Raw genomic sequence first — 14,446 nt, 5'->3', positions numbered from 1 at the left:
TTAACGTATTTTTATACATCTTCATTTTTAGTTTTAAAGTATGTCGATAGATGGCAGTGAATTTATAGTGGTTACAAAATGTACTATGACAGTACCGCTTGGTGTTATTATATCATCTTTGGTACCGTAAAACCTCCCAACTAATATAGTCCAAAAGCTCCCAACTATGGTCCAATAAGTTGTAAGGCAAAATAGTTTTACAATGATAATTCCATACAAGTGATAGTCCTTATCCCGGTGACAGACTTGTCTTAAGGATGACTAACGTTAGACCGGGCCGTGTCCGGGCCGGAGCTTCCGGCGCTTCGTTTTCAATGGAAAGCGTCACGTGATCACCTGTCATGTCATGCTCGGCCCGGTCTAACGTGAGTCATCCTTTACTCCACCTTACTAAGGTAAGGTAAGCCTTAAGGTAAGCCTTATTTGCAATTGCAGATTAGATTCAACCGCGATCCATACTCATATTTTTCTAAACATACTGTCAAAATTCTAGGTATTGATTTGACTTTAAAAGCAAAATAAATGGCAACATGAACCTAGGTCCTACTTTTGAGCCTGAGAGCAGGAGAGGCAGCCGCAGTCGTGCCCTAGAACGGTCGCTTAGCTACTCCGAAGCCATTGGAAATGGCTCCAAGCGCTCGTCCATAGAAATACCGCGCATTGTCGACACTGATGTATACAATAACGAGGAATTGAAAAAACAATACAGGATATCACAAATAGAAGGAAAAGAAATCGCTTTTCCAGCAGTACAGATAAATTATGATACTCAAGCAGTACCGTCAACTCAAAGTTTTGTTACTGGGTGCTCGCTGTGCTCCAGCGAAGATGAGCAATGCCAGGGTCTAGTGATGACTATAGACGTGGAAACTGATAGCCCTACTACTGGAACGACAAGACATTTTTCAGATGCGTCAACAAGACCTTTAGTGAGTTCTAATGTGACGAGTGACAATATTTATGATACAATTGAAGTAGTAGAGAGCGTGTACGAGAACGACCATTACACAGGGCCGCCTTCTCAGGGTTATTCATCGCGACTGGGCAAACGGAAGAAGAAGGAAAATAGACATCGGTAAGTAAGTAGTCATATTTCTATGACACTGAATATTACTTTCTTCTGCACCAACTCAACGTTGAGTTTCAACGTTCTATGGCTTACTGGTAGAGAATGACGATTTAAGTTCACCATTGGCAAATTTTTTTGCGCATAAAGTTTAAATATGTATAAACAAATTACATTTTCGACTTATACAGGGTGTCCGGAAATTAATAGACAACCTTTTAACTACTGACCACCTTAGGCTGGTCCAGAAAATGGACTTAAAGGTCTAGTAAAAGTTTCGTGGTTTTCGAGATAATCGAACTTTTCTTTCTTTTTTAGACACGACGGCGACGGGCAAAATTAGGCAAACAATTTGATAACTCTATATTTTGATAAGATATTCAATTACTCACTATTGGTAACACACACAACCGACAAGAGCCAGGCTCTTAAGAGTTATGATGATGATGACTATTGCTACACCAGAATTCCGCGAATTTGTTTTGTGAATTTAGTTTTCGGCGTATACATTTTAGTAGGTACCTACACAAAACACCTTACGAGTCGATTTTGCGAAATACATATGAAATCTGCCTTGAGACCTTGACACGTTATCACGGATGTAAATTTATGAAGCCATAAACACATTTTGGGTGTCAGGGTGTTAAAGTTATAATGCAAATTGCACCCTAGCTGTTGGGACAGTCGATGATAGCTTAAAACAGTGCGATAGAGAAAGGTGTCGTTTATCGTGCAAGCGTGGGATGTGTTTAAGGCAATTTCGGCAGAATTGGTATGGTGAAGGAATAAGGTTAAGTACTTATAAGGAAGGTATGGGACAGAAAGGCTTTGACTTCTGACGGCGCGGATGGATTGTGATCGTGAACGACTCGCGCGCCGGGTTTTGTCTTTTCATTTAAAGTAAACGTAGGTACATAATATGTAGTTAGAAAAAGTAATCACGTAATCGTGGTTGCAACTACAAATAGTAGATAATAATCAATAGTGTTATCTACTTTATAGGATTATTTCATGTAATCTGTTATTATGATTATAAGCTACAAAATGTAGTCGTATACGACTATAGTTAGTAATCAGTAGTTAGATCACATTTAGTCAAAAACATGGCCTACCTACTTATACAATGTCAAAAAATACTAAGTACATATATATGCATGCGAGTGACATTTTATGCTGGAAAGTAGCAACTTACGTAACCTAATATGTTTCTGTGTCTCTTATTTTCGATACTAACAAAAGAGATAACACGACAACAACAAAAAGTAGTTAAGGGAACTCGGCAAGTAATTAACTTGTAGAAATTGGGTTAAGAACAGTTTATTTGCAGACGCAGAGCCGGCCGCAAGACTCGCTCAAGACGCGTGGTGTGCAAGGATGGCGAGGAGAACGTGCCCGTGCGCAGCAACATTCCCGCCAAGTCCATCAAGTACGCGCGCGACATCGTCAACACAGTCGTCAGTAACTACCTACCTATACCTACACAATACCTACTTATCATTAAAACAATGTATGGATGGAATGCCATCACGGCTCAAATACGGAGTTGTGTTACCTACTCGTCATTGTTGTAGAGGGCGATAGCCTCTTCTATTTATAAATGAAACCCGAACGATCCTTTCTTTGTGGTGATAAAAAAAGGCCGAGCACGTTTTTATCAATCCCTTCCCAAAAAAACTTGGGTCTCAGGTATTCAAAACCGAGGGTATTGAGGTTAGACTGAAATCGTATTGAATTGTCCGTCTCGTTTCCGCTCTACAAGCAGCTTAAGTGAGAGTCTCAGCTGACCAGTCTCACTGTGAGACCGGTCAGCTGCGCACTTAATATTTATATTTGCATGATTGGGAATTATATTATTCACCGCTAAATGAGGCCCTTGATAGCGATGCGATGTTCGTTACCGTGACTGTCGATGAGTCGAGTTCTCGCGTGAGCCAACGTAAAGGAACCTACAGATTCATACTAACTATGTGTTAAACGGGAGATGTACTTATACTGGTCCGTCTATGCTGTCGACTTGCCCTTGCGCCTACCTACACAACCGGTTGTTGTAACGCCACGTTAAAAACACTGCGTCTGCGCACGCACACTGCTGTGCGTTTACGATAACAGTGCTTATAAATAGTTCCCGAGACATGATTCTAACCTATTCGCCCGCCAACCACATGGCAGAACGGAGCAAACTAGTACGACGCGGCAGTAGTTCAAAAGGTATTTTATACTAAGTACCTATACTTATATAATGACCTGCATATGTAACATTGTCTGCGGTGAGAAGAATTATTGTGTAAAAGGCACGTTGTTCCGTAACAACGAGTGCTGGCTGGAGTGGTCAGATTTTTTTTTATCATACGTAATTCGAAGATTTTAATTTCAATATTTTGTAATTTTAAAAAACTTGAGTTTCTTCTTGGTTTGTAACATAAAAAACACGTGTTCTTATTACGTGAAATGAATTTTGCAGATCAACGCAAAATGGCGGTTCATACTCCTGATGATGGTGGCAGCCCACTTTGTGTTTTGGTTAACGTTCGCGGCCATCTGGTTGGCCGTTTCCACCTCCTACAGCGATGATATCGGGGACGGGAAGGACCATTGCGTCATCGGGACCTCTTCCTTCGCTGGCCTGTTGATGATGGCCGTGGAAACGCAGGTGAGATATTTCTATTTTTTGATTTATGTGACATCTCTACATGTCATTGAGCTCGGCCCCGAGACATGCAGCTCAGACTGTAGGTAGAGCTTTAAGTGTGTTACAATTACAACATAACCTCATCAGGCCACGCTACACGTGGTTTGCGACAGCAAGCTAGCGTGCATAATAGTAATCATTGTTTTTTTTTAATTCAATCGAATTTTTGTAAATATAATAAATTAAGTAAATTAATACGTTATTTATTCATCAAGAGTCGGACTCAAACCTCCAGAGTTCCATAGGTACTATCAACTATCAACCCACAAATAACTCTAATGGTTTTTGTAGTTTTATTGTTTGTTGTAGCGGCGGAAATACACGTTCTATACTACATTCTAGTTACATGTTACATAGCTTTTTTGGTTTTTGAGATACCGCTCGTTGACAGACAGACGGACAGGGGAAGCTTAGTAATAAATTTCCATCTGTCACCCTTCGGGTATAAAATCCCTAATAAGTGTCTTACTCGATTAAATTGGACGATCGTGGAAACGGAAAAGAAAGTATTTCATGTTGGATAATATGTTTGATGTTGCAGATGACGATCGGGTATGGTGTCCGGTATCCGAGCGAAGAATGTCCAGAGGCTATCATTGTTATGGTTTTGGAGGTAACTAATTAGTATCATACTTATACATATTATTATCTTATTTATATAAACTAACTTAACAGATTAAGATCTGCGAAGTATATACTTAGTGGGTATTTTTTAATTTCAGATTGTAGCTGGCACGGCATTGTCAGGAGGACTCACTAGTTTGTTGTTCACTAAACTTGTGAGACCGAATCGCCACGTATCATCTGTAGGATTTAGCAAGAAAGCAACAGTGAGTAAAATAAAATAAAGAAATTAAGTCATATTTTTAAAATACGAAAAATAGTAACTCACAAATTCATAAAAAAAAACATTAAAATATCAACTGTATGACGAAGAACAGACATTTCTTTTTGAGAAAATTGTGAATTAGTAGTCCCGGTGTCTTAGAAAAACAAGTGAATTAATAAGTAAATAGAATGTTCTAAAATACGATTCATATTTGATTAAAACATTCGGCTGTTAGTTAGATTCGTTCGTTTTGATTACAATCAAGTAGGTAATAATATAATCCAATCAAGTTATATTCAATTGTTTTTTTTAATTAGGTATGTCTCCGCGACGGACAGTTATGCCTCCAGTTTCGTGTGTGGGACCTATTGAACGTACACTTAATCGACAGCACCATTACAGCTTACATGCTCAAACCAATCAGGTCAGTTATGAAACATGCCTAAGTAATCCCATCTTATATAAAAAAACTCCTACATGATGATTGTTTCTATCAAGAAGCCTTTTGTGATGAAAAACACAAACTGAGACATGCAACTGAACATTAAATCCTGACAGTAACCCGTGGCTAAAGCTAGTATTACGTATGGTTGATTCTATCGTATTTCTGTCCAGGACCCTGGAAGGCGAAACGATGCATAACTACATCCACCATTTGAAGCTGAAGGAGGCGCGCGCGTTCCTGCTGTGGCCCATCACTGTAACACATGTGATCGACGTTGAGAGCCCGCTTTACGAATTTTCTGCTCAGGACATGATAGACTACAGGCATGTTGCTATTTGTTTACTACATTCGACATCTTTTATTGAGGTTTATTTATAATTATGTAGGTAGGGGAGACTAAGGAGGGTTGTGTTGTGACAGAGGGGAGTTGTGACAATGAAGATTTCTCAAATACTATGATTGTTAGCGAGCTGGAACCAGGCCATTTAGAAATGCTTGTTTTGACGTACATATAAAGCGCATATAAAGTGGTTTTGGGTGTACAACATTTACGTACAAAAAACGCGAAAAGTAACTTTTCCCCAAAAATGTTGATTGTATCACTATCATAAAGTATAACGTTGTTGTGATATTTTTTTTCATATTCTATGGTTTTTCAAGTTTCAAGATGTGGCTTTGTTTAATAGAGTTTGGACATTGTTTGCCAATTATGAATTTTTATTATAACTAGTTTGTGATTTTCTGTACCTAGGCGAGTTGTGACACCTTGCTTGTCACAACTCTCCTATTTATTAAGTTTTTTCTGCTGATTAGGTGGATTTCGGTCTTTTGGTGTACTGTCGAATTGTAAAACGTTATTTCACAATACAAAAGAGACAAAATAACCAATAGCCAACATGTTAAATTTGATGCGATGACCTATCAAGGATAAAATTGCGGCGCTATTAGCAGTATTAGCCAATATAGTAGACAGTCAAGAAATTCGGAAAGTTAGTTTTAAGCAAAAACACGTAGATAGCGACGAAAACCAAGCAAAAAATATCCGTTTTTGTTTGTGTTGCTTTGAATGGAAGAGGAACTCACTTAGTTCAGTTTCATGAACTCCATGGCTAGTCTCACGAAACTTGCACCGAAGGCATGCTGGAATTGGTCATAAATATATATTTTTTATTAGGATTAGATTTCAGACTATTTTTATTACGCGGCTGGTCCTAAAAGATGCCACAATTTTGTATTAAAATACTAAGTTTTATCCGCTAGAGATACCCACTGTAATAACATATTGTTTTGGTTGGTACAAATAATACAAATCTAATATAAAATGATTGTAAGTAGTACTTTTTTGGATTAATAAATATGAATTAGTAAAAAATTGGTGAAATGGTATTGTTTATTCAACCTATCCCGGAAGCTGTCACAACTTACCTCGGTGTTAGGAGAGTCGTGCTGGTTATCGTAGATTTTCTCAAAAACTGTAATACTTTTATACGTGTTCATAACAGGTTTTGGAAAAGTATGAATTAAGCTACACATTATTATAAACTTCATGGCGATGGTATGCTTTGTTGGTGAGATATGATATGTCGGTTAAAGTAAAGGTTGTCACAAGCCTCCTCGGTCTCCCCGATTATAACTATTAACGCATCTAGTCATAACATCCATAATATATAATATTTCCATAATAACTTACCGAAATTTATATTAAATAACGGTACAGTCACCTGAAATAACATCTTGCACAATAAAGCGAGCATAAATATCTGGCACAATTTAATTCGTATAAATTTTATATTGTATATTTTTGCGCGCTTTAAGTTTAAGGCAAGTCCAGTCCAGAAGTAACTAATAAACTAATAACTAATAGCCCTAACCTAACCAACCTAATAAATATAATCAACGAGCGACCCACGAAATATCCACTAACCATGATGTTAATACACTAACCGATCGACTAACTAAATACTAGTCACTTGCATGATTGTAACAAAAATGTCTCCTTATCTGATTAAAAAGTTGGGAAGGTATATTTTACTGACGATACCCATTTGTTACCTATTTTAATGTCAACCTATTTTTATCAGATTCGAGATCGTGGTTTGTCTGACAGGAGCTTCGAAGAATATGGGAACAGTGACACAAAGTCGAACTTCCTACCTATCCAAGGAGATAAACTGGGGGTACAGATTCAAGAATGTGTTAAGGTACTAAAATTTCATTTTTGATACAAGCTTTTATCGCTGACTGTACTTTTCGCACTTAAACTATCGTGAGACATATTTCAAAATATTTATTAGTACGGTTTTTACTCACTATTATTTTTAGTCGCTTTTGGCGACTAAAAATAATAAAACCAAAGAATCCGAAACATGTCGCCAAAAGCGACTAAAAATAATAGTGAGTAAAAACCGTACTGATAAATATTTTGACAGTACTTTTCTTCCAACAGGCAACTTATGCTCATAGAGACAATTCTTACAAGCCCACAATTAGGTTGTGTTGCTTTATCACAAAGTCCCTATGGCCACCTCCTGCGTCCATCATCAGATCAACTCGATGGTATCATAATATTGTATTGTCACCCATGTTACATAAATGGCACGGTAATGGTTTCGTGGCACTTTTTTTATGTTTCTGTGTTTTGTATAATTTTCTATTTGTGTGTGCTAACGAATAAATTATTTCTATTCTATTATATTCTATAAATGTGTATGAAGTTTCAGCTCAATCGAATTATGGGAGGTGTCTCTAATTTAACTTTCAAGATTTGACCTGAATATACATACATTCCTACATACAAACATTGCAAGTAAAAAAGTCTTTTTTACATCACCAATTCGAAAAAAGCGCTTTTTTTTCCCTGCTAGAAGGGATCAAAGTAACACTTTTCTGTTCTAGGACTCTATTTTTCCAGTTTTTGCACAGTATTTTTTAGCTTAAATAATATATTTAAACATCATAATTACCTCATAGGTGATGTGAAAAGCAGTATGTGGCACATGGTATCAAAATTATTTCCATCTTGGGCGTAGCACACTTGAATCCCTCACTACGTTCAGGATTCTACTTTATAATCCCTCGCTACTCTCGGGATTCTATTATAGAATCCTTCGCTTCGTTTAGGATTCAATGTCCGCCCTCGCCGTAAATATGTTATTTTGCTCCCTTGTGACACAATCTACTATTTTTAATCTCATAATATAACGATCAACATCTTTTCAGATGGTCGAAGCGAAACGAGGCCTACGTCATCAATGTAGAAGACCTAAACACGATGGAGCAAGTGGAAACCCCGCTATGCAGCGCGAGTCACCTGAAGCATTTTGAAATTATATCCTCTGCTGACCTGTCAATACCAACGAGCCCGTCGTTCCAGGGCAGTCTGACAAAGAACACGTCGTCCCTTAGCCATGATCAAGCACTGGGCAGAAACCCTGAGTCACTCCCTTCAACGGTGCCATCAACCCCCAGTTTTGGACCCTCTGGGACGCAAAGAAGCTTTAATTGGACCTATAAGAGAATTTTTCCGGAGAATGTTATGAAGATCCAATAAACTATAACAGAATGATAACCGCCTGTTGTGTATAATATTGTTAATGTTTCACTGTTGTTATGTTAAATTATTTAAAAAATAAATCAACAACTAACGAATCATTTGCTTTGATATTATCTGAAAGTAACATCAATGTTGTTTGCTTATAGTTATAATCAAAACAAAGCTTACTACCAGTTTATTAACTGAGAACTCCGTTTTTAGGGTTCCGTACCCAAAGGGTAAAAACGGGACCCTATTACTAAGACTGCTCTGTCCGTCTGTCTGTCACCAGGCTGTATCTCATCAACCGTGATAGCTAGACTGTTGAAATTTTTACAGATGATATATTTTGGTTGCCGCTATAACAACAAATACTAAAAAGTACGGAACCCTCGGTGGGCGATTCCGACTCGCACTTGTCCGGTTTTTATAGAACGTCTTCAAACATAATTATTTGGCTTTCCATCAGGTGCAGCATGAAATAGTGTCTTACAACAGAAAAGTGTTACTTTGATCCCTCCTAGCAGGGAAGAAAAGTGCCACTTTGATCCCTCCTAGCAGGGAAGAAAAAGCCCTTTTTCGAATTGGTGATGTGAAAAAGATATTTACCTAGTACCTAGTACGTAGTAGTAGGTACTTTCATTTGTTTTATAAAAAAAACAGCATTCCGTACTCAAAAGGGAATCCTTAAGGGGCCCACTGACTATCAGTCTGCCGAATGATATCGGCCTGTCAGTTGTTCGGAACTGTCAAATTTTTGTTCTAACTGACAGGCCGATATCGTCCGGCGGACTGATAGTCAGTGGGCCCCTTTAGTCTCGCCATGTCCGAAAAGATAAGGTCCTACGTCTAATGTAGGGATGTATTTTTTTTTATTTCGCTTCAACTCCATGATTTACAAAAGTACAATTACCTAATTTTTTTTAAAGTCAAGTTTAGTTAAGTGTCCAAACAGATATAAGCGATTATGCGGATTATGGTCAGAATAAATTAAAGCTTTTACGAAATTATCAATTCCGAATACGTTCATTCTTTCTTTAATGCAAAATTTTTTTATCTATCTTTTTTTTACTTTTGTGGCTCAATTTTGAAAGCACCTAGAAATTTGCCTTCACTGGGACTGGCCACCCAGAGTATCAAATTTAAAACTTATTTCAGACATAAAAGCAAGTTTGACCCAAATTGGTTGTAGAGGAACTCAAGTGATTTTAAGATTCACTCCAGCGCGTCAGATTTAGCCCTATATATGTACATACCTACATATATTATTGAGCAACGGGGCAGCCCTTCATATTATAAAAAAAAAGATTGTTGAATTCTTGAATAGGTAAATTATTTTTCACCTCAGCAGCTCGAACAGGCCTACTTTCGTCACTCCCTGGAACTCCCTTTCCTCAGAAAGTGCGATTTTCGTCACTCCATGGACTGAAGGTAAGTGCGACTTTCCTCACTCCAGGGAGTGAAACAAAGTAGTTTTTAATTTTGTGAAGGCCATGAACTGCCACTTCATACTTCGGAGTCTATTACAAATTCGAAATACATTTATCCTTTAATATATTCTCACTACTGAGGTGAAAAATTATATGTGCAACACGAGAGCAAAGTTATTTTACATCTCGTGTTTTTGAGTCCCTCGCTACGCTCAAGATCCTATATTTCGCTTACTCGGGACTCAAAATTAAAACTCGCAAGAAAAACCAACTTTCCTCTCTTGTTGCACAAATAACTATATCAAGCGCGTTAAATAATTTAATTATAAATTATTAAGGCCGTCCTCAACTTAGCGCTTCCCCGGTTTTAAACTAGGAGCCCTGGGTACCATGAATTGGTGCAAGCACTAATTGTTACGAAAGCGACTGTCATTAATTTGACCTACCAACTCAAATCGGATTATTGCGATTAGTCTGGATTCTTCACGATGTATTCTTTTTTTCACCGAAAGGCAACTGATACCTAAATATCAAATTATATTTTGGCACATTTTTCCAAGAAACTCCAGTAAGCATACCAGTGTACGAGCCGATGTAATTACGGTGTACGATGTGTGTGGAATGTCACACCATCAACGAAATCACATGACCATCGAAATCAGCGTGATAAACTCCTAATCTCATGAATAGCTCATCGTAATGGAGTTCAAACTTCACAAACAGTTATTTGTACAAGAAGAGAGTAAAGTTTGATATTTCTTCGAGAGCTTATTTTGAGTCCCGTACAAGCGAAAGATTCTAATCATAATAGATTCACGAGCGTAGCGAGTAGTAGCAAAGGACCTAATGATCGTTGGGCTTAACTAGGTAACTTAGGTACATCTGCCACAGTAAGCTAATCAATGTCCAAATATTGTGTTTACTATTCATAAAAATGTTTTTTTTATTTTTATAAGCCTACTTTGGTGTCCCACTGCTGGGCAAAGGCCTCCCCTCGTTTTCTCCACTCGACCCTGTCATCGGCATTTTCCCACCATTTGAGATAGAATGCGTCCAAGTCGTCCCGCCATCTCCTTTTTGGTCTGCCTGAACCCCGGCCTGCACCGTCTATGGTGCTCCGTGGGTCCCACTCAGTAACCATTTTGGCCCACCTTTCCGGGTGCATGCGGCAGACACGTTTATTTATTATATATTTCAACTCAGACTTTCTTTCTGACAACATATGGTTTTACTCTGATATGCTTTAAATGTATTTTTGCATGTTTATTAAACAAAGAAGTTAAAACAATATCAGGTCAGGTCATTAACTGCAAACAGATGTTACAAAAAATATTTTTGGAGCCAAACAATATGACGGTATTGAGATCAAATTTTCCACATTTTCATGTCTTTTTAGGGTTCCGTACCAAAAAGGTACAAAAGGAACACGAATAGTGCGACTCCGTCGGCCCGTCCGTCTGTCTGTCTGTCACATCGTTAAATATCTCGAGAGCTACTTAAGCTATAGATTAGTGATTTGGAATAGCTATAAACAGCGCTAACCCATTGCCCACGCTGGCCACGCATAACATTGTTTTTTTTTTATAAAATATGAAAAATGATCCATATGAAGGGGGCAAAATTTCAGTCTAGTTACTAGGTCAAGTGGGGTATTGTTAGAAAGAGCTCAAATTGTACATTTCAAAACAATTTTAAACGGGTAGTAAACAAAAACACTAAAATAAAATATATTTAATCTAACTCAAGACTATTACATTTCTCCGCCAGAGCATCCAGTTTAATATTATTTAAGTAGCAATTTCCAAAAAGAGAAGGTAAAAATAAGAAAATGAGCGTCGTACCGTACCTAGCGCCTATATATTGAAATATTTACCTGTGTAAACGAAACATGTGTCGTTTTGTTAACTTCCAACCTTTAAACAAGTATTTACTTACCTAATCTAAATTACAATACCATTTAAATGCTAAGTACCCTATTATGGTCTATACTTAACCTTCCAGAACCAAAATACATAGGTAGGTATTTATCAACAAGACCTATTATGGAAATTTCTCACCATGGCCAATTGCTTCAAAACATTCTCAAACATTATATTTTCAATCATGACAACACTTCCTACTAACGGAATAAAGTTTGTAATCCTCTAAACAAACCATTGAAATGAAAACTTTATCTGAAACCCTGAAAACAAATGAAACGACCAGCCAGTGTTAGAAGAAATCGAAGTAATTCCTTTGGTGCCAGATAACGATATTATAGAGAATCGAAGGAAAAACAGAGCCCAGGTTGTGTTGGTTCTTGCGCAATCGATACTTTCTACAGATAGTTGAAGTGCATAAGAAGTTAAGAATGGTATTACTTCCTGTAGGCTAGGAGCCCGTCATAAAAAATGCTCGGAAAATGCCCACGCATTCATTGAAAGTCGGAAACTTAAAATAAAGTTGTCGATAGTCTGAAATCTCGTATACAGTTCTGAATTTAAATATATTCTACTCTATAAAATAAATTGACCTCAATATCATAAGATTCATAAGCATAACATTAGGTTAACTGTAACTGAGCTAATGTTAAATAATAACACTACTATTAATATTTTTAAAATTAATTAAGGTAAGACGATGTACTCGTAAACGATTTCATCAGTCTACATTTTACTCATGTATCACATCAACAATGTACAAATTGTAGATGCATTTTATGTGTGGACTTTGAAATTAAACACCTACAATTTTCAAAGTACATATTACTCGGTTAGATCGAATTATTACACGTTTTAATTAAAAGTGTGAACCTAATCATATTAAGTGGTTTTGAATGAATGATGAATAGATTAGTCATTGGCAAACGATTCACGGAGTTTTGTGGCGCTTGCAAAACTAACGTCAGCAGATCATGCACTAGCTTCCTGCTCTGGGACGCAGTAGTCTGTGCACTACAGTATGGAATGATGGTTATCCTTTAAATTCATGGACTTTTTGTTTAGTACAATGTTTTTTTTACGAATAATTGTTTTAAAGCTAACAATTTTGTGGTTTTTGTTAAGCTTTTTAATAAGTACCTAAGTAAAACACACGTAGTGTTTTACATACACCATAAAACGTGAACGGTCCGAAACATGCATGCAAGTAGGTATTTCTTAAGTTACTCATAACATAATGTCAGAATTGTTATAATTACGAGGATGTACTTACATTTTGGAAACAATGCCATAAGTAAAACAAAAAACATGAACTTGTTTTCGTACTGTTTTTATAGTAGGTACCTATGTACTTACTGTAGCAATGCGCTGCGTAAGGCAATTAGTTCAACCTTGCCTAGAGCCAATGTTGTTGTTGATGGCATGCCTTACTCGGAAGACGCGTACTGTTTGTGTTTTCCTTTCGTCTCGCCCACTCACACCCACGTCTGTAATGATTGATATAACTCCATGTTATGATCTTGGGTTTAATCAAATACAAACACTAATCGTTTATTCACCAGAATATGTTTACAAATTGAAGCTTACAGGTAATTAACCTAACATAACTGAAATTTTACAATAAAGCAAATATATACGTCGGCCCCAAACTAGGCGCAGTCTATATCTTGGAAACCGGGTGCAGCCTGTATCGTTAATGCCCAAGCTTTAACTTACACAACAAAAATTAAATTTGCCACAATTTTTATATTTATTTGAATATTAATACCTATGCTTACCTATCTATACTGTAATGAAAACGCTAAACTAGATATTAAAAGTTTAGAAAACCTAAATAAAACTGGCACAACAAAGAACTCTTACGGTAGATCATGCCCGCATCATAGTTATACTAAGTTAACCTTTACATTTATCGTGTTAGAATACCAATGCAGAATGATAAAATAACTATGATAATATGGGATGCAAATTTATATATTAAGTATATTACGAATGAGTAACATTAACCAAATAGGTACTTTTGTAATTGTTTGTGCAAATTGACTAACAAAATAATTAACCATAATTAATTAATACTTTAAAGCTTAATTTGGTCGGACACATTACCAACGACATCAAAACTGCTTTTAAATTGTTATAGTTGATCAAGTAGTAGTTAACTCTTTAATATTACACTGATTTTAATATTACTGTCGAGTTCATAAATATGCATACTTACATTTCTTCACCTTAATCAATTGCAATAAGGTGAAAGCATGTTTACGTATTTATGAACTCGACTGTATAAAATAATTTTATTTCTAAATTCATAAATTTGTCCTCTCAATAGACAAACATACATAACGGACATAAAGATAGTTCTTTGATATTTTTTCGTGATATATTACTATTTAGGAACACTTTAAAAACAGTGCCTGTTACTTTCTTTAAAAACTTATTGTTGGATTCAGTGAGACATTTACTTAAAGGCTATTATATATTTCTTTGTGTATTATTTAGTTTTAAAGTGTTTCGTTGTGTTTGATAAGTAAAATCG

At 36.7% G+C, this 14,446-nt stretch overlaps 1 protein-coding gene across 1 annotated transcript; it reads left to right on the top strand.

Annotated features, from left to right (window-relative positions):
- The first annotated feature begins 508 nt into the window (after positions 1-508).
- LOC134753056 (G protein-activated inward rectifier potassium channel 3-like) lies at positions 509-8,673 on the top strand. Its single transcript, XM_063688821.1, has 9 exons — positions 509-1,075; positions 2,394-2,520; positions 3,528-3,716; positions 4,297-4,368; positions 4,478-4,585; positions 4,902-5,008; positions 5,200-5,352; positions 7,111-7,230; positions 8,249-8,673. Exons 1-9 carry the CDS (start codon positions 531-533, stop codon positions 8,577-8,579), a joined length of 1,752 nt encoding a protein of 583 aa, XP_063544891.1. The 5' UTR covers positions 509-530; the 3' UTR covers positions 8,580-8,673.
- Positions 8,674-14,446: the final 5,773 nt, after the last annotated feature.

The sequence above is a fragment of the Cydia strobilella genome, chromosome 2 (assembly GCF_947568885.1).
Source record: "Cydia strobilella chromosome 2, ilCydStro3.1, whole genome shotgun sequence".
Taxonomy (NCBI): Eukaryota; Metazoa; Arthropoda; class Insecta; order Lepidoptera; family Tortricidae; genus Cydia; species Cydia strobilella.
The sequence above is the reverse complement of the archived record's forward strand: the minus strand, read 5'-3'. Positions and strand labels throughout refer to the sequence as shown.

What these genes read in the sequence shown, in the direction of transcription:
- LOC134753056 (XM_063688821.1), top strand. Translation starts at nt 531, where the DNA reads ATGAACCTAGGTCCTACTTTTGAGCCTGAGAGCAGGAGAGGCAGCCGC. An exon ending in AAGAAGGAAAATAGACATCG is followed by an intron (nt 1,076 to 2,393) that starts GTAAGTAAGTAG and finishes GTTTATTTGCAG; the next exon opens with ACGCAGAGCCGGCCGCAAGA. An exon ending in TCATTGTTATGGTTTTGGAG is followed by an intron (nt 4,369 to 4,477) that starts GTAACTAATTAG and finishes TTTTAATTTCAG; the next exon opens with ATTGTAGCTGGCACGGCATT.